The 26101-nt window shown below is 45.9% G+C and overlaps 1 protein-coding gene across 1 annotated transcript in view; it reads left to right on the plus strand.

The window, feature by feature from the left end:
• LOC120039123 (Krueppel-like factor 7) overlaps nucleotides 1-21850 on the plus strand; it is a 68248-nt gene extending 46398 nt beyond the window's left edge. The window contains exons 3-5 of the mRNA XM_038984649.1: nucleotides 7495-8134; nucleotides 17247-17370; nucleotides 21168-21850. Coding sequence (XP_038840577.1) covers nucleotides 7495-8134; nucleotides 17247-17370; nucleotides 21168-21219 — 816 coding nt within the window. The 3' untranslated portion in view covers nucleotides 21220-21850. The remainder of the gene's footprint in view (nucleotides 1-7494; nucleotides 8135-17246; nucleotides 17371-21167) is intronic.
• The last annotated feature ends 4251 nt before the right edge of the window (nucleotides 21851-26101 follow it).

The following is a 26101-nucleotide window of genomic DNA, read 5'->3' on the forward strand; positions in this document are numbered from 1 at the left end:
TAGACAAACATTGTCAGTAGAATGGCCTTAATGAAGAAATCAGTGAATTTCAACGGGGAACCTTCATTGAAGGTCCCACCTTTCAATGAAGTCAGTTTGTCAAATTCCGTCCCTGCTATAGCTGCCCCGGTCAACTGTAAATGCTGTTATTCTAGAAACGTTTAGGAGCAATGTCTAGGAGTAGAAACATCTAGGAGAAACGTCTAGGAGCAACAACGGCTCTGCCGCGAAGTGGTAGGCCACACATGCTCACAGAACAGGACCGCCGAGTGCTGAAGCGTGTAGCGCATAAGAATTGTCTGTCCTCGGTTGCAACACTCACTACCGAGTTCCAAACTGCCTCCGGGAGCAACGTCAGCACAATAACTGTTCATCGGGAGCTTCATGAAATGGGTTTCCATGGCCGAGCAGCCGCACACAAGCCTAAGATTACCATGCACAATGCCAAGCGTCGGCTGCCATTGGAGTGATGAATCACGCTTCACCATCTGGCAATCCGACAGATGAATCTGGATTTGGCTACCTGCCCCAATGTATAGTGCCAACTGCAACGTTTGGTGGAAGAGGAATAATGGTCTGGGGCTGTTTTTCATGGTTCGGGCCCCTTAGTTCCAGTGAAGGGAAATCTTAACTATACAGCATACAATGACATTTTAGGCGATTCTGTGCTTCCAACTTTGTGGCAACAGTTTGGGGAAGGCCTTTTCCTGTTTCAGCATGACAATGCCCTGATGTAAAAAGCGAGGTCCATACAGAAAGAGCAGGAGGGACATTTCTAAGTATTGCTCAGCGAAGTCATAAATGACCCTCTGGGAGGGTGACGAGGGCCTCGGCTGATGAGATCGCACACTGCCGCATCATTTCACATCGATTTGGTGTTGTGACTTTGCGCACACACACACACACACACACACACACCCACACACAGGGATGGAGCCAGGCGACCAAACGATTCTGCTTGAGTCAGGCTGCTGGAGAATGGTCATTTGGCTGGTGTCACCTCAGAGTGAGGCAGCACATCAAAGCTTCTCATTGGTGGACAGAACAGGCACCTGACTTGACAGATGACCCATGTCGCTGCAGATTTCATGGAGCTAATAGTGATGCCACTACACTCAGAGGCCAGTTTATTAGGTACACCACCTTGTTCACGAAAATGGATCTCTCCCACGGACTCTCTAGAGTTTACCAAAAATGGTGCAACAAACAAAAAACCTCCAGTCAGCGGCAGTCCTGTGGGTGAAAACAGCTCGTTGATGAGAGATCGAAGGAGAATGGCAAGAATAGTGCAAGCTAACAGGCTGGCCACTAACTGGCAAATAATTGCACAGAAGCAACAGGATTAAATCTTCACAACATTAATGACCCATATCCACCTTATCATCTCACTTAAGTGTCTTGTGTTCTGGCCTCAAGTCAGGGGTCTATGAAACCTGTGTGTTTTTATAGGCTAACCTCTGTTTTTACCAGCCTCTCCAGCAGTTAGCCAGGCAGCCAACTGTGGGTGGTAGCTTAGCTAGCACTTTGATACTAATGGCGTGCTGTGTGCTGGGCTGAGGGGAGGGATGCTAAAGGGGGGAGGGGAGGGATAGCGTGTGTTGGCAGGCTTGGTATCTGCAGGGAGGGCACTAGTGGTGCCCATGTGGGTGGGAATGAATATTGGGGGAAGGCTGTGTTGAGATAGATGGGGTAACAGTTGTACTGCAGTGGTAGAGGCTGAGACAGAGGCAGGATACTGTACTATATGTAGAAGTTAGATAGGATATATATAGGGGAAGAACGGTGTTATCTGTGTAGTTCACCCCAGCCTGACGGTCGGCTCTGTGGTGTTTTGTTCTCTCTGCCTATTTCACTCTGCTATTCTGAGCTGCTCTCACTTCAGCGTGTGACACATGACTCACTCTGTCTGGGTAAACCACTGACTAGCTTGGTGTGAGAAGGAAAACAAAAACTACTATTGGAGAGGGCCTCTGTCAAGCATAAGAATACTAGATAGCCATTGAGGGGTTTGTTCAACACGTTTTGCCATGGGGCAGAGAGAAACATTTGCAGTTTTATCATGCTATTCTTCACATTTTGTCATGTGACTGAGAGAACATTTAGCCGTTTTAAAGCGAATTTCCTGCATGGCTTAGAACATGTTTGTATGCTATCTGGGGGGCCCCGACCGGAAAACTAAATCTTGACGCTTGGAAGTCGAGGGCCCCGGGACACATGCCTTGCGTGCCCGGTTCATAAATCCCACCCTGGGAAAGTGTGTACATACGCCCATGTAAAATTATAGTATGTGTGTATGTGGGGAGTGTGTGTATGTGGGGAGTGTGTGTGTGCTTGGACCGATAATCTGCTTTGTCTGCGTCTGTGGGTCCCCTCCTATCTTTGTTTTGTGAGGTGTGTGTGTGTGTGTGTGTGTGTGTGTGTGTGTGTGTGTGTGTGTGTGTGTGTGTGTGTGTGTGTGTGTGTGTGTGTGTGTGTGTGTGTGTGTGTGTGTGTGTGTGTGGGGGGGGGGGCAGGTCAGTTCTCCAGCCATAAATAACATCCCTGGTGGCTTGGTGACTAACTCACTAACACACAGCTCAGCTCCGCCCAAAGGCTTTGTTATCACAGCAGCAAAATGTCATATCACTGAACGTTTGTTTGCCCAACATGCTGACTGACAGGGTTATGGCTGAATCCAACTGTTGGCTGTGGGCATGTCTTCACTGTTAGCACTAAATGGACCGCCAAGTTGGAGTGGAAAGATCCCTCTTTGGACGACTTTGCTTGTGCAGCAGGTCATTGGATAACTTCTCCTCAGTTCCGCTCCAAAGAGGGTCTCTCTTTTCTTTTAAGTCATACATAGAAAAGGAGTCTGCTTTAAACCTGAAAGACTTAGACATCTTTGTGTGGAGATGATCCATGTTGACTTTTTAGATCAGTGTCAGTCAATTACTCTGTCAGTCCAAGTGGCCTGTTAAGTCCTCTTTATGTTTACCTTTATTTAACTAGGCAGGTCAGTTAAGAACAAATTCTTATTTTCAATGCTGGCCTAGGAACAGTGGGTTAACTGCCTTGTTCAAGGGCAGAATGACAGATTTGTACCTTGTGAGCTCGGGGATTTGATCTTGCAACCTTTCGGTTACTAGTCCAACGCTCTAACCACTAGGCTACCTGCCGCCCCATCTTGCCCTTTAGGAGAAATCAGCCTCCGAGGGATGCTAGAGCACTGCTTTTAAACCTGACAGAGGAAAAGAGAGGAGAGGAAGAGAGGAAAACCACACACATTGCAGAGAAAGATACACAGACAAGTGAAGAAAATTCTGAATAACTCCTCTTGAACAATATTCTTTTAGTGAGAGAGATAGAGTCTGCTGTCTCTCCCAGCCCTCCATCTTCTCTCCATCTTCTACCTTCCAATAAACCCCTCAGACACCCTGTCTGCATCACAATGCTCTAGCCCTTTGACTAGTGTGCCCTGTTCACTTCCCTTCCTGGGTTTAAAAGGAAAGTTGTAAGAAATATGGTGGAAAGTCCTTCTAGCCCACGCTTATCTTACACCAATCCACTGCCTTTAAACCTCTCCACTGCCTAACACTGTCCTCCACAACACAGGTCACCTGACATCACTGACCTGCACTCACATTCAATACATCCAATGTGTTTCATGAAGCCCTTTTTACATCAGCATACCGGGTAGAGAGGAACCAGTCTCAGAGGGGTGGCCAGTCCTCTTCTGGCTGTACCGGGTAGAGAGGAACCCATCTCAGAGGGGAGACCAGTCCTCTTCTGGCTGTACTGGGTAGAGACCTACACTTACTGATACGGAACCGCTACAGTGCAGTCTCATCTCTCCTTTCCCTGAGGTGGGTATTCAGAGTGCAGTCTCATCTCTCCTTTCCCTGAGGTGGGTATTCAGAGTGCAAGGCTCATCTCTCCTTTCCCTGAGGTGGGTATTCAGAGTGTAGTCTCATCTCTCCTTTCCCTGAGGTGGGTATTCAGAGTGTAGTCTCATCTCTCCTTTCCCTGAGGTGGGTATTCAGAGTGCAGTCTCATCTCTCCTTTCCCTGAGGTGGGTATTCAGAGTGCAAGGCTCATCTCTCCTTTCCCTGAGGTGGGTATTCAGAGTGCAGTCTCATCTCTCCTTTCCCTGAGGTGGGTATTCAGAGTGCAGTCTCATCTCTCCTTTCCCTGAGGTGGGTATTCAGAGTGCAAGGCTCATCTCTCCTTTCCCTGAGGTGGGTATTCAGAGTGCAGTCTCATCTCTCCTTTCCCTGAGGTGGGTATTCAGAGTGCAGTCTCATCTCTCCTTTCCCTGAGGTGGGTATTCAGAGTGCAGTCTCATCTCTCCTTTCCCTGAGGTGGGTATTCAGAGTGCAGTCTCATCTCTCCTTTCCCTGAGGTGGGTATTCAGAGTTCAAGGCTCATCTCTCCTTTCCCTGAGGTGGGTATTCAGAGTGCAGTCTCATCTCTCCTTTCCCTGAGGTGGGTATTCAGAGTGCAGTCTCATCTCTCCTTTCCCTGAGGTGGGTATTCAGAGTGCAAGGCTCATCTCTCCTTTCCCTGAGGTGGGTATTCAGAGTGCAGTCTCATCTCTCCTTTCCCTGAGGTGGGTATTCAGAGTGCAGTCTCATCTCTCCTTTCCCTGAGGTGGGTATTCAGAGTGCAGTCTCATCTCTCCTTTCCCTGAGGTGGGTATTCAGAGTGTAGTCTCATCTCTCCTTTCCCTGAGGTGGGTATTCAGAGTGTAGTCTCATCTCTCCTTTCCCTGAGGTGGGTATTCAGAGTGCAGTCTCATCTCTCCTTTCCCTGAGGTGGGTATTCAGAGTGCAAGGCTCATCTCTCCTTTCCCTGAGGTGGGTATTCAGAGTGCAAGGCTCCTGGACGTATGTTAGCTAGCCTGCTGTGAGGATACCGTTACGGTGAATGTCACAGGCCCGGGATTGGTTTTACTTCCCACTGTGAGAGCCAAGGCAAGCCCTCGCTCCCTCTCTCCCCTTTTTTCACACCTTCGCTCACCCGGTTATTCTTGGTCTTCCTCAGCCCCTCCTTCACTCTCCATCCATCTGTTTCTCTTCCATACCTAATTTCTGTCCCTCATGTCTCTCTCTCCATCTCTTTTCCCCTCCTCCCTCTCCAGCCATCTCTCTTCCTCGTTCATTTTTACTTCCCCCTCTTTCTTTACTCATAACCCCATGAGTAGGGAGGGAGGGAGAGAGAGAGAGAGAGAGGGAGGGAGGGATTGAGAGCAATAGCTTGAAATGAATCATGAAAGCTGAACATGTCCACATCATGAACTATACACTGCATGAGCATATTGAGCTCACTAGTGTTAGCAGACTCAGACGGTGACCAATGGCTGTATTGATGATTGTTCTCCCTTTTGAATTCAGTGAAGATTGAAGCATACCATTTTCTTATCACTTCTTAATGTCGCCAACACTTAAATTGCCTCTCTCGTAAATTCAGTTCATTCCAATTACATTTTACAATGACCGCAGCAATCAAGGGAGCGGTAAAACCACGGAAAAGGTTATTTTTTAAAAGCATCTTAAAATAAGTCCCCATTATAACAGGTAAGAAAGACATTTCCGCAGCATTTCTCTATTGACACACTCTTGGGGGTGCTTACAATTGTACGTTAATATGCTAATTAGTTTAACAGCCCCCCCCAAAAAAGAAAGTATCACCTAGCAACAGATGCGAATAATAAAAAACTGTAGTATTTCTAGAGTGCAGAACACAGAAACAAGAGGGGGGGGGTAGTTATATGAACTTCATCTGTCAGATGAATGCCGTCTGTACACCCTCCACCTCCATAATGGAGCTGTCTGTCATTCTCCTCTGGCTCAGGTGAAATGGTTAGTATAAGGGCCCTGCGGCACTGCTGTTTTCTCCCGTTGCCACTGTCAGAGTACTTTAGCCTCTACATGCCAAACACAACTCACAGCTATCAGAGAGAGAGAGAGAGCGGGGGAGAGAGAGCGGGGGAGAGAGAGAGAGGGAGAGAGACAGAGACAGAGAGAGAGACAGAGACAGAGACAGAGACAAGAGAGAGAGAGACTAGAGAGAGAGAGAGAGAGAGAGAGACAGACTAGAGAGAGAGAGAGAGAGAGAGAGACAGACTAGAGAGAGAGAGAGAGAGAGAGAGACAGACTAGAGAGAGAGAGAGAGAGAGAGAGAGACAGAGAGACAGACAGGATAGCGCTGCTGTGCTGAACAGCGTCCCTACAACCCAACACGTCCCTCTTGAACAGAGCCAGGCTTTGTCTGATGGAGTTGGTCTACTAGGTATATGCAGGAGGTTTATGATGGAGTATTCTGTTATTTTAGCATACGGCCAAACCAGAAGGAAATCCCTAGACTGATGACTTAATAAATCTGTCCTCTCCCCTATCTGAGGGTTGTAAAACTGCACGCATGGCTTATCTGTGCTCAATAAAGAGAGACCTGTGCTTGTGTGTGAGAGAGAGAGAGAGAAAGGTTAGTCGGTTCAGGGCTCCTCCCCACTCCAGCCATTGTAATCAATCTGTGTGTAATGAGCCATCTCTGCAGAGCTGCCAGGCCTGGTAATGTGGGGCTGGTTCTACCATCTACTATCCTCCCTGGGGTTCTAAAAATACAGCAGCAGTCTTTCTCCACGTATATAAAAGGTATGATGGGTCCGCACTCAAAAAGATGTCGCATAAAATGTTTTTTTTTTTATTATTTTCACTGCATCAGGGAATAGCGCACACAGACGTTTCGGCTCTGCAGCCTTCTTCAGTGTGTAGGTACAAATCAGTTTCTTTCAGAACAGCATTTGGAGGGAACACAGGTGAACAACCAATGAGCAGCAGGTGCTTCTAATCAGGGTGGTCACTCATCTGCCAATCAGGAATGTGTCTTCTCTGATCTACCTGTATACAGTCACAAAGACATACAGAATGATAGGGTATGGGAGTGGGCTCCACAGGAGGCTGCTGTGGGGAGGACAGCATCAAATGGAATGACATCCATGTGTTTGATGTATTTGATACCATTCCACCTATTCCGCTCCAGTCATTACCACGAACCCGTCCTCCCCAATTAAGGTGCCAACAACCTCCTGTGGTGGGCACGAAGGGCAATTGAGGGCATCAGGGGTGAGCTATTCATCAATCAATTGCCTTAGTTGCCCGCTCACTTGGATACATTATATCAGTTGATGAGAGAGCTCCACATATCACCCAGCTCTGACTGGTGTAGTAATTATGTGAGTTGTCAGGTTTTTTTAATTGAATGATGTGATCTAGTGAACAAATCCGAACAGGAAATATCCACTCAGCTTTAGAGGGATGTTCACCATCAGCAGCACAGTATTCCACTGAATCTGCACTGTAGTGATTCTATGTAGCATGTGCTTCAGCCAAGGTTATGAGTACACCAGTCTGGGAATACCAGTACCACTATACGAGTACCTGAATATCAGTGTTAAGACATAGGGTTTATGTGTGAGTCTGTATGTTGACCCCTGTCTCCTCTCTCTTCTCCCTTCAGACATGTCTGGAGTTGGAGCGTTATCTACAGACGGAGCCCAAGAGGCTGTCGGACCTCTTTGACGAGGAGCTTGACTGCCTGCTCACCCCGGCCTACCTGAAGGAGGACAGTGAAGAGGAACTACTAGACCCCCTCCTCCCCAGCCTCCCGGACCCCCCCAGCCCTCCTGTACCTCCCCTGCTCTGCCCCTCTCGGAAGCACCTCTCTGGGGCCTTGAAGTCTGCCAAACTTAGAGACGGGATGGGGTTAGGGTCTGGAGGGGGAGGGGTACACCCAGCCCAGTTGAGCGCCGTCACCTCCCTGACGCCGCCCTCGTCCCCGGAGCTGGGACGCCATCTAGTCAAGCCCGACCCCCACCAGACTCTGACGGCGTCCGCGGACGGCACGCTCACTCTCAAACTGGTGGCGAGGAAGGTGGGGCTGAGCGCCGCCGTGTTGGCGGCGACAAACGCGCCAACCCTGCCCACAAGGCGTGACACCACAGGCGGGCACAGCGACGGCGAGCAGGGGGGCGCGTGTGTGATGGGCGTGGGGGGTATCTCTGAGAACAAGAAGAGGGTCCACCGCTGCCAGTTTAACGGCTGCAGGAAGGTCTACACCAAGAGCTCCCATCTCAAGGCACACCAGAGGACGCACACAGGTGACACTGCAGTCTACAGCACAGTTGGAATTGCATTGGTTTTTATTTCAGATACTTTGAGCATCAGATTGAGCCTGCCTTGAATACCAGATGGACGGCACTTTTGGGACTATTCTGTTCCATCCCATTGTACTAGACAAGCTTAATTAAGTATGTGATAGGAGATAAATATCAGGAAATAAATTGCTCACTATTTCTCAGGGAAATACTGCTCACTATTTCTCAGGGAAATACTGCTCACAATTTCTCATGGAAATACTGCTCACTTCTGCCCAGGGAAAGTCACTTAATCTGAAAAGATAAGTATAATTTATCAAAGAGGTAGATCATCTGAGTCGTTAACAGGCAGGGCTCTCAGACAGACTCTACAGACCACCAGACCAACACCATCAGAACTACTACACATCATACATTACCTTCTTAGACGTCCCTCGTCCATCCATGTTTCATGTTCCTTACTTTTAGCTCAGGTTCTCTTTAATCATACCTGGTACTCATCATGGCCTTTTCTGGTAATGGAGCCTCATTTATCAATTAAAGAACAGATCCACAGATCTTCTTTATCATCCTCTACCTCCTACTCAGCCTCTTCATCCTCTTCCTCGTCTAACCCTAACCCTGGGCCAGTGCTCACTGGCTCCTCAACTGTTCAACTGCTTGAGTACCAATTATAGAATATTGGCCCTAAAATATAATTACCACCTAAACTTAGAGTGCTGGCACCAGCACCCAAAATGAGTACTTCAGTACTCTTCAGCGCTGCCTGTACCCTCAGTATATTCTGCTATCACTATTCCTCCTCAAGGTTACCACACTACTTCCTCAGCAGATTTCCGGAGGGGGAAATGGCCATAATTCTCACTCTCCTCAATCTCAATCCCAAACCACTCACACCTCTGTCAGGAAACTGTCCGCTGAGTGACTAACTGCCCCGTGATTGATGGATTGACCTGGATAAGCCGTGGTTTCCCAGTTTATTCTAGTCTGCCGCCTCGTATCCCTCTACGTACTCTTTCTATAGGCTAAGTCTGGCACTTCTCAAACACCTCTATTCTAACCAGGTTTGGGGTCAATTCCATTTAAATTCCAGTCAATTAAAAAGTAAACCAAACCAATTCAGATTTTATTTATTTTTAATCTTATTGAAAGGCATTGAGGAGAATTTGAATTAGAATTTTTGTTCACTTCCTGAATTGAAATGGAATGGGCCCTGACTCTAACGCTCCATGTCAGTTCTACAGCCTCAACAGGTCTGCTCCAATATCCACACTAGCTTCCCATTTAGAATGAAACAATGCATCGGCCATGCATTTTGAGTAGTATGTGGTCAATGAAACACCTGAAAGAGAGTGAGGGATATAGCTGGAACAAGTGAAAGAGAGTGAGAGATATAGTTGGAACACGTGAAAGAGAGTGAGGGATATAGCTGGAACACGTGAAAGAGAGTGAGGGATATAGCTGGAACACGTGAAAGAGAGTAAGGGATATAGCTGGAACACGTGTAAGAGAGTGAGGGATATAGCTGGAACACGTGAAAGAGAGTGAGGGATATAGCTGGAACACGTGAAAGAGAGTGAGGGATATAGCTGGAACACGTGGAAGAGGGTGAGGGATATAGCTGGAACACGTGAAAGAGAGTGAGGGATATAGCTGGAACACGTGAAAGAGAGTGAGGGATGTAGCTGGAACACGTGAAAGAGAGTGAGGGATATAGCTGGAACACATGGAAGAGAGTGAGGGATATAGCTGGAACACGTAAAAGAGAGTGAGGGATGTAGCTAGAACACGTGAAAGAGAGTGAGGGATATAGCTGGAACACGTGAAAGAGAGTGAGGGATATAGCTGGAACACGTGAAAGAGAGTGAGGGATATAGCTGGAACACATTGAAGAGAGTGAGGGATATAGCTGGAACACATGGAAGAGAGTGAGGGATATAGCTGGAACACGTGAAAGAGAGTGAGGGATATAGCTGGAACACGTGAAAGAGAGTGAGGGATATAGCTGGAACACGTGGAAGAGAGTGAGGGATATAGCTGGAACACATGGAAGAGAGTGAGGGATATAGCTGGAACACGTAAAAGAGAGTGAGGGATATAGCTGGAACACGTGGAAGAGAGTGAGGGATATAGCTGGAACACGTAAAGGGAGTGAGGGATGTAGCTAGAACACGTGAAAGAGAGTGAGGGATATAGCTGGAACACGTGAAAGAGAGTGAGGGATATAGCTGGAACAGTTGTTTTAGAGACCTAAAGCACCAAGACAGTGACAGAGTGAGGAGGAGAGTTAGAAACATCTCAGTCCACCTGTTACCTGACATGCTGGCTCTAAAAGCGCAGGGTCAGTGTTATAGCTAGCTGAAATAGTTACTTTAGCCACTGACAGCACCAAGACAGTGACCGAGCACTGAGGAGGAGAGGTAGGAACATTTCAGTCTGAGACATAGTGCCATGGGCCTCCACTCGTTCAATCATCAGGGCATGACTTAAGAGACGGTGTTACTCAAACCCCTCTTTTCTTCACTTGTTATTCCCATAAATGACTGACAGAGAAGAGATTAACAATAGAGCTGGACACGAGCAGACTTTGTGGAAATTACACGTCCCTGCAGTGAGTTTTATGAATGGAGGTTTGAACGCAGATAAGGAATTGTGCAATTCGATTTTGAAGAGAGGAAGAGTAAAACACGTCTCTCTCTGTCCTGCCTCCTCCTCCCCTCCTCTCTCTGTCCTGCCTCCTCCTCCCCTCCTCTCTCTGTCTCCTCCTCCCCTCCTCTCTCTGTCTCCTCCTCCCCTCCTCTCTCTGCCTCCTCCTCCCCTCCTCTCTCTGTCTCCTCCTCCCCTCCTCTCTCTGTCTCCTCCTCCCCTCCTCTCTCTGTCCTGCCTCCTCCTCCCCTCCTCTCTCTGTCCTGCCTCCTCCTCCCCTCCTCTCTCTGTCCTGCCTCCTCCTCCCCTCCTCTCTCTGTTTCCTCCTCCCCTCCTCTCTCTGCCTCCTCCTCCCCTCCTCTCTCTGTCTCCTCCTCCCCTCCTCTCTCTGTCCTGCCTCCTCCTCCCCTCCTCTCTCTGTCCTGCCTCCTCCTCCCCTCCTCTCTCTGTCCTGCCTCCTCCTCCCCTCCTCTCTCTGTCTCCTCCTCCCCTCCTCTCTCTGCCTCCTCCTCCCCTCCTCTCTCTGCCTCCTCCTCCCCTCCTCTCTCTGTCTCCTCCATCTCTCCCTTTCTCTCACACACTCTCCCTCTCTGCTCATATAAAGGAAGCCAGCATTGACTAGTGTAACAGTAAAAGTGTAGGAGTGAGTAGTACTGGTCTGTAAAGTGCTTTCCCAGTGCCCCCATAACATAATGACCTCAGAGACCACGATACCCCGGTCCATCTCCAGCTAATGGAGGAAATGCAGTTAACCACAACTCAGGCACCTGAGAGGCTGGGTCGTGTGTGTGTGTGTGTGTGTGTGTGTGTGTGTGTGTGTGTGTGTGTGTGTGTGTGTGTGTGTGTGTGTGTGTGTGTGTGTGTGTGTGTGTGTGTGTGTGTGTGTGTGTGTGTGTGTGTGTGTGTGTGTGTGTGTGTGTGTTAGTTCCTAGGCAACCATAGCCTATCAATGGAGGAGTGTGGAGCTGGAGTGGTTATCTGCTGTGCTCTAGGCACTGGTCTCAGCCTGTATCGATGCTGTCTCCACTATGTCCCCCCCCTCACAACCACCACACCCCCTACCCCAACCAAGAATGTACAGCGTTACAGTGCAGGTTGCTAGGCAACTGCATTCTCCTCTGCCAGCGTGAGTGGTAATTGGCTGGTGGCACAGCGGCATGTGCTGCCAATGCCAGATCCAGCCAGCTGCACTAGCTGCCTCCTCGTGTTTCATCCCTTACCCCGTTGCTAGGAGACTGAGTCAGGCATCCATGCCTCCCGGGACTATAATTGGCCGGTGTGAGGGAGGGAGGGAGGGAGTGGGCCAGACCTAAATCTGCCTCTCTTGTTTTTAAGGCTAGAGGAGAGGAGAGGGGAGGATATGGCTAGAGGAGAGGAAAGGACAGAGGAGAGGGGGGGATGGGGCTAGAGGAGAGGAAATTACAGAGGAGAGGGGAGGATTGGGCTAGAGGAGAGGAAAGGACAGAGGGGAGGATGGGCCTAGAGGAAAGGACAGAGGAGAGAGGAGGAGAGGACAGAGGAGAGACGAGGATGGGGCTAGAGGAGAGGAAAGGAGAGAGGAGAAGAGGAGAGAGGAGTATGGGGCTAGAGGAGAGAGGAGGATGAGGCTAGAGGAGAGGGGAGGATAGGAGAAATGTGAACCCGTGTTGGGGAATGAGTTGGATGTGAGTGATAAGTACTCTGTTACACACCTTGTACCTCTGTTACCCACCACCAAGCTAGCCTCTAAAGATAAGAATGGCCTCTGTTACCTACCACTCAGCTAGCCTCTGAATATAAGAATGGCCTCTGGTATTTTAAGTAGTTGAGTAGTGAATTCCTTATGGACAACATCAGCATAACACCAAAGAAGGCTGGCCCAAGGAGGAAGTCCTCCTAAAAACATCTTCACCTGCTGACACGTGTCATCCCATTTGCTTTATTATGGTAATGTACCTTTTCCGTTCTTCAGCAGCTCGGTTGGAGAGATAGCAGGCAGGTCATTATAAAAGCACTGCAAACCACAAAATGCTTCCTTCCTTTCTTAATTGCATTCTGAAAGCTGATGAAGCAAGTGTTATGTGGATTGGATGGAGCTCTTGAAGAGAGATATGAAACGTGTGACAACTGCTGGTACAAACCGTGCATCATTAAACCATCCAAACACACTGGGGAGCTATTATATAGGTTATATTATATAAGTTATATTATAGTATATAGGTTATATTATAGTATATATATATTATATAGGTTATATTATAGTATATTTATATATTATATAAGTTATATTATAGTATATATATTATATAGGTTATATTATAGTATATAGATGATATTATGTAGGTTATATTATATAAGTTATATTATATAAGTTATATTATAGTATATAGATATTATATAGGTTATATTATAGTATATAGATGATATTATGTAGGTTATATTATATAAGTTATATTATAGTATATAGATGATATTATATAGGTTATATTATATAAGTTATATTATAATATATATATTATATGGGTTATATTATAGTATATATATTATATAGGTTATATTATATAAGTTATATTATAGTATATAGATGATATTATATAGGATATATTATATAAGTTATATTATATAGATGATATTATATAGGTTATATTATAGTATATAGATGATATTATAAAGGTTATATTATATAAGTTAAATTATAGTATATACATGATATTATATAGGTTATATTATAGTATACAGATGATATTATATAAATTATAGTATATAGGTTATATTATAAGTTATATTATAGTATATAGATTATATTATATTATACAGGTTATATTATAGTATATATATTATATTATAGTATATATATATTATATTATAAAGGTTATATTATAAGTTATATTATAGTATATAGATGATATTATTGTAACGGCTGTCGTAGTCGTTCTCCTCCTCAGACGAGGAGGAGCATGGATCGGACCAAGATGCGGATTGGTAAGTATTCATGTTTTAATAGGAAAACAACAAACACTACAAAATACAAAATACAACAACCAACAAACGTGACTAACCTGAAACAGTCCTGTGTGGCCCAAACACTGACACAGGAACAAACACCCACAAAACACAAGTGAAACCCAGGCTGCCTTAGTATGATTCTCAATCAGGGACAACGATTCACAGCTGTCTCTGATTGAGAATCATACCAGGCCGAACACAAAATCCCAACATAGAAAATAAAACCTAGACCAACCCACCCAACTCACGCCCTGACCAACTAAACCAAATACATAACAAAGGAAAACAGGTCAGGAACGTGACAATTATATTATACAGGTTATATTGTATAAGTTATACTATAGTATATATATATTTTATTATAAAGGTTATATTATATAAGTTATATTATAGTATATAGATGATATTATATAGATTATATAATATGTTATATTATAGCATATAGATTATATTATATAAGTTATATTATCGTATATAGATTATATTATATAGGTTATATTATATAAGTTATATTAGAGTATATAGATGATATTATACAGGTTATATTATAGTATATACATATTATACAGGTTATATTATAGTATATATATATATTATATATACCAATTGGATATCAGGAAATTGGGGAGTTATACATTGCGTAACTCCTCTACAGCAAAACATTTCTGATTGGACAATGAAGTTATGTGAATCTGTTCAGTTGTTATGATCATATCTGAGGAGGTTGCAATGGGAAGACTGTATTTAGTCTGGCGTCTCTATGAGACTGTATTTAGTCTGGCGTCTCTATGAGACTGTATTTAGTCTGTGGTCTCCGAGACTGTATTTAGTTTGGCATCTCTGAGACTGTATTTAGTCTGAGGTCTCTATGAGACTGTATTTAGTCTGGCGTCTCTATGAGACTGTATTTAGTCTGGCGTCTCTATGAGACTGTATTTAGTCTGAGGTCTCTATGAGACTGTATTTAGTCTGAGGTCTCTGAGACTGTATTTAGTCTGCGGTCTCTGAGACTGCATTTAGTCTGGTGTCTTTATGAGACTGTATTTAGTATGAGGTCTCTATGAGACTGTATTTAGTCTGGCGTCTCTATGAGACTGTATTTAGTCTGGCGTCTTTATGAGACTGCATTTAGTCTGGCGTCTCTATGAGACTGTATTTAGCCTGAGGTCTTTATGAGACTGTATTTAGTCTGATGTCTGTGAGACTGTATTTAGTCTGGTGTCTTTATGAGACTGTATTTAGTCTGAGGTCTCTATGAGACTGTATTTAGTCTGGCGTCTCTATGAGACTGTATTTAGTTTGATGTCTCTGAGACTGTATTTAGTCTGAGGTCTCTGAGACTGTATTTAGTCTGGTGTCTTTATGAGACTGTATTTAGTCTGGCGTCTTTATGAGACTGTATTTAGTCTGACGTCTCTATGAGACTGTATTTAGTCTGATGTCTGTGAGACTGTATTTAGTCTGGTGTCTCTATGAGACTGTATTTAGTCTGAGGTCTCTATGAGACTGTATTTAGTCTGGCGTCTCTATGAGACTGTATTTAGTCTGGCGTCTCTGAGACTGTATTTAGTCTGGCGTCTCTATGAGACTGTATTTAGTCTGGCGTCTCTATGAGACTGTATTTAGTCTGATGTCTCTATGAGATCGTATTTAGTCTGGCGTCTCTATGAGACTGTATTTAGTCTGGCGTCTCTATGAGACTATATTTAGTCTGGCGTCTTTATGAGACTGTATTTAGTCTGGCGTCTTTATGAGACTGTATTTAGTCTGAGGTCTCTGAGACTGTATTTAGTATGCGGTCTCTGAGACTGCATTTAGTCTGGTGTCTTTATGAGACTGTATTTAGTCTGAGGTCTCTATGAGACTGTATTTAGTCTGAGGTCTCTGAGACTGTATTTAGTCTGAGGTCTCTATGAGACTGTATTTAGTCTGAGGTCTCTGAGACTGTATTTAGTCTGACGTCTCTATGAGACTGTATTTAGTCTGAGGTCTCTGAGACTGCATTTAGTCTGGCGTCTCTATGAGACTGTATTTAGTCTGGCGTCTCTATGAGACTGTATTTAGTCTGGCGTCTCTATGAGACTGTATTTAGTCTGGCGTCTCTATGAGACTGTATTTAGTCTGGCGTCTCTATGAGACTGTATTTAGTCTGGCGTCTCTATGAGACTATATTTAGTCTGGCGTCTTTATGAGACTGTATTTAGTCTGGCGTCTCTATGAGACTGTATTTAGTCTGGCGTCTCTATGAGACTGTATTTAGTCTGAGGTCTCTATGAGACTGTATTTAGTCTGATGTCTCTATGAGACTATATTTAGTCTGGCGTCTCTATGAGACTGTATTTAGTCTGAGGTCTCTATGAGACTGTATTTAGTCTGAGGTCTCTATGAGACTATATTTAGTCTGGCGTCTTTATGAGACTGTATTTAGTCTGGCGTCTCTATGAGACTGTATTTAGTCTGAGGTCTCTGAGACTGCATTTAGTCTGGCGTCTCTATGAGACTGTATTTAGTCTGGCGTCTCTATGAGACTGTATTTAGTCTGGCGTCTCTATGAGACTGTATTTAGTCTGATGTCTGTGTTATGCGGTCTAGTTGGGATGATTGGTGGATGTGTGTGACATCTCCTTAGAGAGGGAGGCAGCTGGCAGATTGTAAATATAGAGTAACTCCCATTAAGCAACACCACTGGCCTAATTACTACACACATGCACATACACACACCTCCCACCAGTATCTCTGCCCCTCTCCTCATCCTCTTCTCCTCCTTTTCGTTTCTGCCCGTTCAGCAGGATAAGAGACCACTGGGAACCCCTCCGCATCCATGAAAACACACTACACACACACCTAACATGTCTCTCTCACTCCCACACACACACACACACACACACACACACACACACACACACACACACACACACACACACACACACACACACACACACACACACACACACACACAGGGGCAGACTGGAACCAGAATCAGCCATGGCGTTTCTAACATAGAGGCTCATGTTTTCCTTAAGACGCCCATTATTTGACAAATTATAATTTTGCGCAAGTCAGACAGGCCCAATGGGCAAAAAATGGACCAGCCCTTCTGGCATTTGCCCTAAATGCCAGATGGCCAGTCTGCTGCTACAGACACACACACCGCCTCCTAAATGGAAGTCTCCTATCAACTTAGCTGCACGTGAAACACAGTACGGTGGGAATATACCCTCCATCTAGTTGACTGAGCCCAATGTTAATGTTTGATTTTATGTAGCCATGCAGCTGTTCTGTACAACGTCGGTCCTGTTTATCATAAACTCTAATGGTTATATCAGTTTACCGAGGTGGTAATAATCAGGCTCTAATACGTGAGATGGGGGGGTGGGATTGGTGGATGCTTGCTATAACCATCCGTATGATTGGTGGATAAGTGTTAAACATGCGTGTGATTGGTGGATGAGTAATAAACAGGAGTGTTTGTTTCTGTCCTCAGGTGAGAAGCCCTACAAGTGCTCATGGGAGGGCTGTGAGTGGCGGTTCGCCCGGAGCGATGAGCTGACGAGACACTACCGCAAACACACGGGCGCAAAGCCTTTTAAGTGTGACCACTGTGACAGGTATGTCAAACACAATCGCATCACACACACACACACACACACACACACACACACACACACACACACACACACACACACACACACACACACAGCAACACAAGCCTGTTAAGTGTATCGACTCTGAAGGCGAGGCATGACTCAAGGCTCAGTGTTTGGCAAGGCAGTTACAGTACTTAACAGACTGATGCAGCCAGCCCTAGTAAGCAACACTAGTACAGGGCATATAGTACTCATGTTAAGTCCGGACCATAAAGATCAGAAAGGCACATGTCATGTTGGGAGGACTTGAATGCCTTAAAAGAGGCCTAAAAAAAAGCCTACAAAAATGAACTTTACTGAGAAATTCATTGCAGGGTCCCGTCTAGATTCCAATGTGTTTGCATTCTGCACCCAACTGTTTGATTCGTTTTTATAAGGATGTATTTTAGCCCACCAAGGGCTAGTCTTCCAGTCCTTAAGAAATGTAAAGACACACAGAAATGTAGAAAAATAACAGAAGCTGAGTAAAAACACAAACACAGATCCACTGTCCAACTGTTCAGAAACCCCAGGTTATACTGTTGTCTATAGGAGCCTATATTACCATGACAACTGTTCAGAGCCCTCAGGTTATACTGTTGTCTATAGGAGCCTATATTACCATGACAACTGTTCAGAGCCCTCAGGTTATACTGTTGTCTATAGGAGCCTATATTACCATGACAACTGTTCAGAAACCTCAGGTTATACTGTTGTCTATAGGAGCCTATATTACCATGACAACTGTTCAGAGCCCTCAGGTTATACTTTTTTCTATAGGAGCCTATATTACCATGACAACTGTTCAGAACCCTCAGGTTATACTGTTGTCTATAGGAGCCTATATTACCACGACAACTGTTCAGAACCCTCAGGTTATACTGTTGTCTATAGGAGCCTATATTACCATGACAACTGTTCAGAACCCTCAGGTTATACTTTTTTCTATAGGAGCCTATATTACCATGACAACTGTTCAGAAACCTCAGGTTATACTGTTGTCTATAGGAGCCTATATTACCATGACAACTGTTCAAAACCCTCAGGTTATACTTTTTTCTATAGGAGCCTATATTACCATGACAACTGTTCAGAAACCTCAGGTTATACTGTTGTCTATAGGAGCCTATATTACCATGACAACTGTTCAAAACCCTCAGGTTATACTGTTGTCTATAGGAGCCTATATTACCATGACAACTGTTCAGAACCCTCAGGTTATACTGTTGTCTATAGAAGACTATATTACCATGACAACTGTTCAGAAACCTCAGGTTATACTGTTGTCTATAGGAGCCTATATTACCATGACAACTGTTCAGAACCCTCAGGTTATACTGTTGTCTATAGGAGCCTATATTACCATGACAACTGTTCAGAACCCTCAGGTTATACTGTTGTCTATAGGAGCCTATATTACCATGACAACTGTTCAGAGCCCTCAGGTTATACTGTTGTCTATAGGAGCCTATATTACCATGACAACTGTTCAGAACCCTCAGGTTATATTTCTTTCTATAGGAGCCTATATTACCATGACAACTGTTCAGAACCCTCAGGTTATATTTCTTTCTATAGGAGCCTATATTACCATGACAACTGTTCAGAGCCCTCATGTTATACTTTTTTCTATAGGAGAATTTATTACCATGACAACTGTTCAAAACCCTCAGGTTATACTTTTTTTATAGGAGACTATATTACCATGACAACGTGTGAGGAGTTTGGGGCACCAGTGTTTACCTCATCTTGTCTTAGCTGTACAGTAATACAGTATGTTCACAACAACACCTCATCTGTGCGTCACCTCACCTCCCTGTCCTGTGTGTGTCCAACATCTCCATTCATCCAGACGTATGAGTCAGACAGGGACCTGTGTGTGTCCAACATCTCCATTCATCCAGACGTATGAGTCAGACAGGGACCTGTGTGTGTCCAACATCTCCATTCATCCAGACGTATGAGTCAGACAGGGACCTGTGTGTGTCCAACATCTCCATTCATCCAGACGTATGAGTCAGACAGGGACCTGTGTGTGTCCAACATCTCCATTCATCCAGACGTATGAGTCAGACAGGGACCTGTGTGTGTCCAACATCTCCATTCATCCAGACGTATGAGTCAGACAGGGACCTGTATGTGTCCAACATCTCCATTCATCCAGACGTATGAGTCAGACAGGGACCTGTGTGTGTCCAACATCTCCATTCATCAGACGTATGAGTCAGACAGGGACCTGTGTTTGTCCAACATCTCCATTCATCCAGACGTATGAGTCAGACAGGGACCTGTGTGTGTGTCCAACATCTCCATTCATCCAGACGTATGAGTCAGATAGAGACCTGTGTGTGTCCAACATCTCCATTCATCCAGACGTATGAGTCAGACAGGGACCTGTGCGTGTCCAACATCTCCATTCATCAGACGTATGAGTCAGACAGGGACCTGTATGTGTCCAACATCTCCATTCATCCAGACGTATGAGTCAGACAGGGACCTGTGTGTCCAACATCTCCATTCATCCAGACGTATGAGTCAGACAGGGACCTGTATGTGTCCAACATCTCCATTCATCCAGACGTATGAGTCAGACAGGGACCTGTGTGTGTCCAACATCTCCATTCATCAGACGTATGAGTCAGACAGGGACCTGTGTGTGTCCAACATCTCCATTCATCCAGACGTATGAGTCAGACAGGGACCTGTGTGTGTCCAACATCTCCATTCATCCAGACGTATGAGTCAGACAGGGACCTGTATGTGTCCAACATCTCCATTCATCCAGACGTATGAGTCAGACAGGGACCTGTGTGTGTCCAACATCTCCATTCATCAGACGTATGAGTCAGACAGGGACCTGTGTGTTTGTCCAACATCTCCATTCATCCAGACGTATGAGTCAGACAGGGACCTGTGTGTGTCCAACATCTCCATTCATCCAGACGTATGAGTCAGACAGGGACCTGTGTGTGTCCAACATCTCCATTCATCCAGACGTATGAGTCAGACAGGGACCTGTATGTGTCCAACATCTCCATTCATCAGACGTATGAGTCAGACAGGGACCTGTGTGTGTCCAACATCTCCATTCATCAGACGTATGAGTCAGACAGGGACCTGTGTGTGTCCAACATCTCCATTCATCAGACGTATGAGTCAGACAGGGACCTGTGTGTGTCCAACATCTCCATTCATCAGACGTATGAGTCAGACAGGGACCTGTGTGTGTCCAACATCTCCATTCATCCAGACGTATGAGTCAGACATAAATATGTCTTTATTTGTAGCAATGAGGAAAGTAAAAAATAAAAAGTTATGAATATGATCAAATAAAATATTCATATTTGGTACATAATGTGATTTCATGTTTTACTCTGTTGATTTTGGTCTCGAACAAATATGAGTCCAATTTCAATATGTTCTACTAATTTAGTTGTAATGTTGTTTGTGTGCATTTCTTCTACATGCAGACAGCTCAACTAATTGTGCCTTAATGGTAGAACAAACGCTGTTTGTGTTGCTTTCCCACCAGTGGATCAACAGATCATCTACAGCTTCCATTCCTATTCATAATGCAGCTGCAGTCATTACCGGCCCTGTTGAAAATGTTGATTGAAATGTTGATTATGAATTAGTCATACATGTTTAATTGCATGTGCATTAGAATTGCCTTGACGCACTAGCGACTAGCTAACAGCAGCAGTTAGACTGTTGACTCAACAATAGTTCCTCCTACCATGGCAACAAGCTAACGACGATCATTTCTGTCCGTTCTGCAGATGTTTCTCACGATCGGACCACTTGGCGCTACACATGAAAAGGCATATCTGAGGAGGTGGAGGGAGAAGAGGAGAGCGAGAAGAGGAGAGGTGAAGATGGAGGTGAACATCACGCCTGCCTCTGTTGTGTTGAAAAGGGTACTGAGAGAGAGAGTTCAATCAAAAGCTTGGTTACATCAGATCAAGGATCGGATCAGCCTTGGGAGACATGGGAGAGCAAGACAAAAGGACAGTGTCTGTAGGGCTGCATTGGGCACGTAATCATGGTGTTTGTGTACAGACAGACAAACAGACAGTCTGGTCTTATGTTGTTCCCAAAGCAGCTCTGCCTCACCCGAGTCCTGGAAATCTGATACTGCCAGATTGGGATTCTGCCTGGAGACAGTAACACAATACCGACTGACGCTTGTGTCGTGTAAAGAGGAAAAGAGTTGTCGTCCCATTTTCTGTTGCTCTTTCAAAGGTTATCTTAGAGTTTGGACAACTGCAAACAACCACAGGACAAGGCTACTTTGCAAAGCCAACCCAGTCAAACTCATCTTGTAAGGAGTCAAAGGTCAACCCGAAGACATTGACCCAGTCCCTGGTCAGACAACTGATGACCACATTGAACTATAATATTCATACTCCTATTCTCTGCCTCCTCTCTGCCTCCTCTCTGTCTCCTCTCTGTCTCCTCTCTGTTTCCTCTCTGTCTCCTCTCTGTCTCCTCTCTGTTTCCTCTCTGTCTCCTCCCTGTCTCCTCCCTGTCTCCTCCCTGTCTCCTCTCTGCCTCCTCTCTGGCTCCTCTCTGCCTCCTCTCTGCCTCCTCTCTGTCTCCTCTCTGTCTCCACTCTGTCTCCTCTCTGTTTCCACTCTGTCTCCTCCCTGTTTCCTCTCTGTCTCCTTTCTGTCTCCTCCCTGTTTCCTCTCTGCCTCCTCTCTGTTTCCTCTCTGTCTCCTCTCTGCCTCCTCTCTGTTTCCTCTCTGTTTCCTCTCTGTGCCCTCTCTGTTTCCTCTCTGTCTCCTCCCTGTTTCCTCTCTGCCTCCTCTCTGCCTCCTCTCTGTCTCCTCTCTGCCTCCTCTCTGTTTCCTCTCTGTGCCCTCTCTGTTTCCTCTCTGCCTCCTCTCTGTCTCCTCCCTGTTTCCTCTCTGTCTCCTCTCTGTCTCAGCCCTGTTTCCTCTCTGTCTCCTCTCTGCCTCCTCTCTGTTTCCTCTCTGTGCCCTCTCTGTCTCCTCTCTGTTTCCTCTCTGTCTCCTCCCTGTTTCCTCTCTGTCTCCTCTCTGTTTCCACTCTGTTTCCTCTCTGTCTCCTCTCTGCCTCCTCTCTGTCTCCTCTCTGTTTCCACTCTGTCTCCTCTCTGCCTCCTCTCTGTCTCCTCTCTGCCTCCTCTCTGTTTCCTCTCTGTGCCCTCTCTGTTTCCTCTCTGTCTCCTCTCTGTCTCCTCCCTGTTTCCTCTCTGTCTCCTCTCTGTTTCCACTCTGTCTCCTCTCTGTCTCCTCCCTGTTTCCTCTCTGTCTCCTCTCTGTTTCCACTCTGTTTCCACTCTGTTTCCTCTCTGTCTCCTCTCTGTCTCCTCCCTGTTTCCTCTCTGTCTCCTCCCTGTTTCCTCTCTGTCTCCTCTCTGTTTCCACTCTGTTTCCACTCTGTCTCCTCTCTGTCTCCTCTCTGTTTCCAATCTGTTTCCACTCTGTTTCCACTCTGTCTCCTCTCTGCCTCCTCCCTGTTTCCTCTCTGTCTCCTCTCTGTTTCCACTCGGTCTCCTCCCTGTTTCCTCTCTGTCTCCTTTCTGTCTCCTCCCTGTTTCCTCTCTGCCTCCTCTCTGTTTCCTCTCTGTCTCCTCTCTGCCTCCTCTCTGTTTCCTCTCTGTTTCCTCTCTGTGCCCTCTCTGTTTCCTCTCTGTCTCCTCCCTGTTTCCTCTCTGCCTCCTCCCTGTTTCCTCTCTGCCTCCTCTCTGCCTCCACTCTGTCTCCTCTCTGTCTCCTCTCTGTTTCCACTCTGTCTCCTCTCTGTTTCCTCTCTGTCTCCTCTCTGTTTCCACTCTGTTTCCTCTCTGTCTCCTCTCTGTCTCCTCCCTGTCTCCTCTCTGCCTCCTCTCTGCCTCCACTCTGTCTCCTCTCTGTCTCCTCTCTGTTTCCACTCTGTCTCCTCTCTGTTTCCACTCTGTCTCCTCCCTGTTTCCTCTCTGTCTCCTTTCTGTCTCCTCCCTGTTTCCTCTCTGCCTCCTCTCTGTTTCCTCTCTGTCTCCTCTCTGTCTCCTCTCTGTTTCCTCTCTGTTTCCTCTCTGTGCCCTCTCTGTTTCCTCTCTGTCTCCTCCCTGTTTCCTCTCTGCCTCCTCTCTGCCTCCTCTCTGTCTCCTCTCTGCCTCCTCTCTGTTTCCTCTCTGTGCCCTCTCTGTTTCCTCTCTGCCTCCTCTCTGTCTCCTCCCTGTTTCCTCTCTGTCTCCTCTCTGTCTCCTCTCTGCCTCCTCTCTGTCTCCTCTGCCTCCTCCCTGTTTCCTCTCTGTGCCCTCTCTGTTTCCTCTCTGTCTCCTCTCTGCCTCCTCTCTGTCTCCTCTCTGTCTCCTCCCTGTCTCCTCTCTGCCTCCTCTCTGCCTCCACTGTGTTTCCTCTCTGTCTCCTCTCTGTCTCCTCCCTGTCTCCTCTCTGTCTCCTCTCTGTCTCCTCCCTGTTTCCTCTCTGCCTCCTCTCTGCCTCCTCTCTGTTTCCTCTCTGTCTCCTCTCTGTCTCCTCCCTGTCTCCTCTCTGTCTCCTCTCTGTCTCCTCTCTGTCTCCTCTCTGTCTCCTCTCTGTCTCCTCCCTGTTTCCTCTCTGCCTCCTCTCTGTCTCCTCTCTGTTTCCACTCTGTCTACTGCCTGTCTCCTCCCTGTTTCCTCTCTGCCTCCTCTCTGAGTTCCCCTCCACAGCTGCGCAGCGACACTTTTGAAACTTTTGTAAAAAATGTAATTTGTAAACCCTTCGGTCTTGAACTGGAAAGTCTTGAAACTCACCAAACGTTGGCTTGGACACATACTGTTCTAGTGTGGACTGCCATATGCACAAGCGAAAGACAAGTAGCAAAACAGCTACCGAAGCACAGACTGCAAAGGATATCGTAAATGATGTGTACAGGTTTCTTCATTTCTTTTCTAAAATCTCTTCCCTTTCCCTGTATGTTTTGCTGAGAACAATTCATTTCGGAGCGCACAGATCCTGAACAGCACCTCACCATCAAAGTACCAAACCTATGAGTTCTTCAACATGCTTGAAATGATACATTGGTCTATGAGAGTACTTGGCCAACCCCCTACAGAACTACAGAGTGCAACTACCAGACAAACAACAAAACTAGAGCCAGAGTCAAAAGCATACAGACAGAGACTTTGTCGGCCCCTCGCATTTCTAACAGAATTCTGCTCATGTCCACAGTTCATTTCAATAGGCCGAGATGCTTCTACTCAAGGTGGGATGTGGGAAATGTATTTTATGTTGAGGGAGGATTCTTCTTCTTATGATTCAAGGTTTTTTTGGAGGGTGAGTGAGTAATTGTGAATGTACTGTTGTCTGTCTGTGCATGGCATTAGCACCCAGAAAGGACTTGGTCAGTGGGATTGTTGTGCAGTCATATAGGTGGTACTGGTAAGCACAAGCCAGGCATTGCGATTCACTTTCATTTGTAGTCTTCTCTTTACCATTATCATCACCATCGTCTTTCCTCACCCTGAACTGTCTAAGAATCGGCAGGTGCAGAAACGCACACATCACTTGGCGAGAAGACAGACAAACCTTAGCTCTCTCTTGACATGTTTTTGCTAGCCCCTTGCCAATTGCCATCTAGACATCTGCTCCGTTAGCTGTTAGCATCATCCAGGGCTAGCCCCTCAGAGCTGCCCACTGACTTGGCTGACATTGGCCAATGGGAGGGCACGTTGACAGCAGGGTCATCGAGGTAATGAAGAGTGAATTCTGTTCCCTTAGCAGTGCTGGTCAGCGCCGGTCAGCCCTCTAACGGGACTCAATGGAGTGAGACTTCCCAACTACTCTATTTCTCTCTCACTCCCTCTATTTCTCTCTCCACCTCTCTCTCTCTTTCTCCCTCTATTTCTCTCTCCACCTCTCTCTCTCTTTCTCTCTCTCTCTCTCTCTATTTCTCTCTCCACCTCTCTCTCTCTCTCTCTCTCTCTATTTCTCTCTCCCCCTCTCTGTGACCATACTATTGAGAGGTCACATACATTGCCCCACTGACCGACACGGCCCGATTCCCAGCCCCGGCATTAGTTTGCTAGAAAGTGTCAGCCTCCTGTCCTGCTACTCGCAAATACCAAGGAATACAAACTCCTGGGTCATGTTCAGTAGGGAGGAAATTAATGTGTGAAATGAGTGAATGAGTGAAACAAGCTACCACCTGAACGTACCGCATGGACGTTTTAAAACCTTTTGCTACAGTGGTCCTGGATGAACACAACCCAGCCCTCCAGGCCCATCTAGCTTAGCTGTGCACAAACACACGCAGGGAGGTTGAATGCATTGCACACGACATCTCAATGATTTGTATAAACTACTAGGAAGAGACCAAAAGAGGAACCTGGTGATAATGTTCTGTGTATATCAAACCTTTACCACACTCTCCCTTGAGGCTTACTGTCCAATATCCATGTGTCTGATTGGTTCCAATAAACCAGCATGAAAGACCAAAAATGCACAGACAACGGTGGTTGATCCGAATCAAAACCCGTTTTATTGTAGGAAACACAGCAAGAAACAAGCAACATCAAAGGTTTTAGAGTAGTTGGGACTGTGATTAATGTTTCCTCAATTGGCAGCTCGCTGTGTTCAGACCTTTCAGTATTCCAGGGTGAAACCATCAAGACAACAACTTAACTAAATGGTCTCATGTAAGTTTTCTCTGTAAATGCTAGCTACCAGTTGATTACTGAGATGTTGATTGTGATATAATCATTTTTTTATCGTACAAC

This window comes from Salvelinus namaycush, unplaced genomic scaffold (assembly GCF_016432855.1).
Source record: "Salvelinus namaycush isolate Seneca unplaced genomic scaffold, SaNama_1.0 Scaffold255, whole genome shotgun sequence".
NCBI lineage: Eukaryota > Metazoa > Chordata > Actinopteri > Salmoniformes > Salmonidae > Salvelinus > Salvelinus namaycush.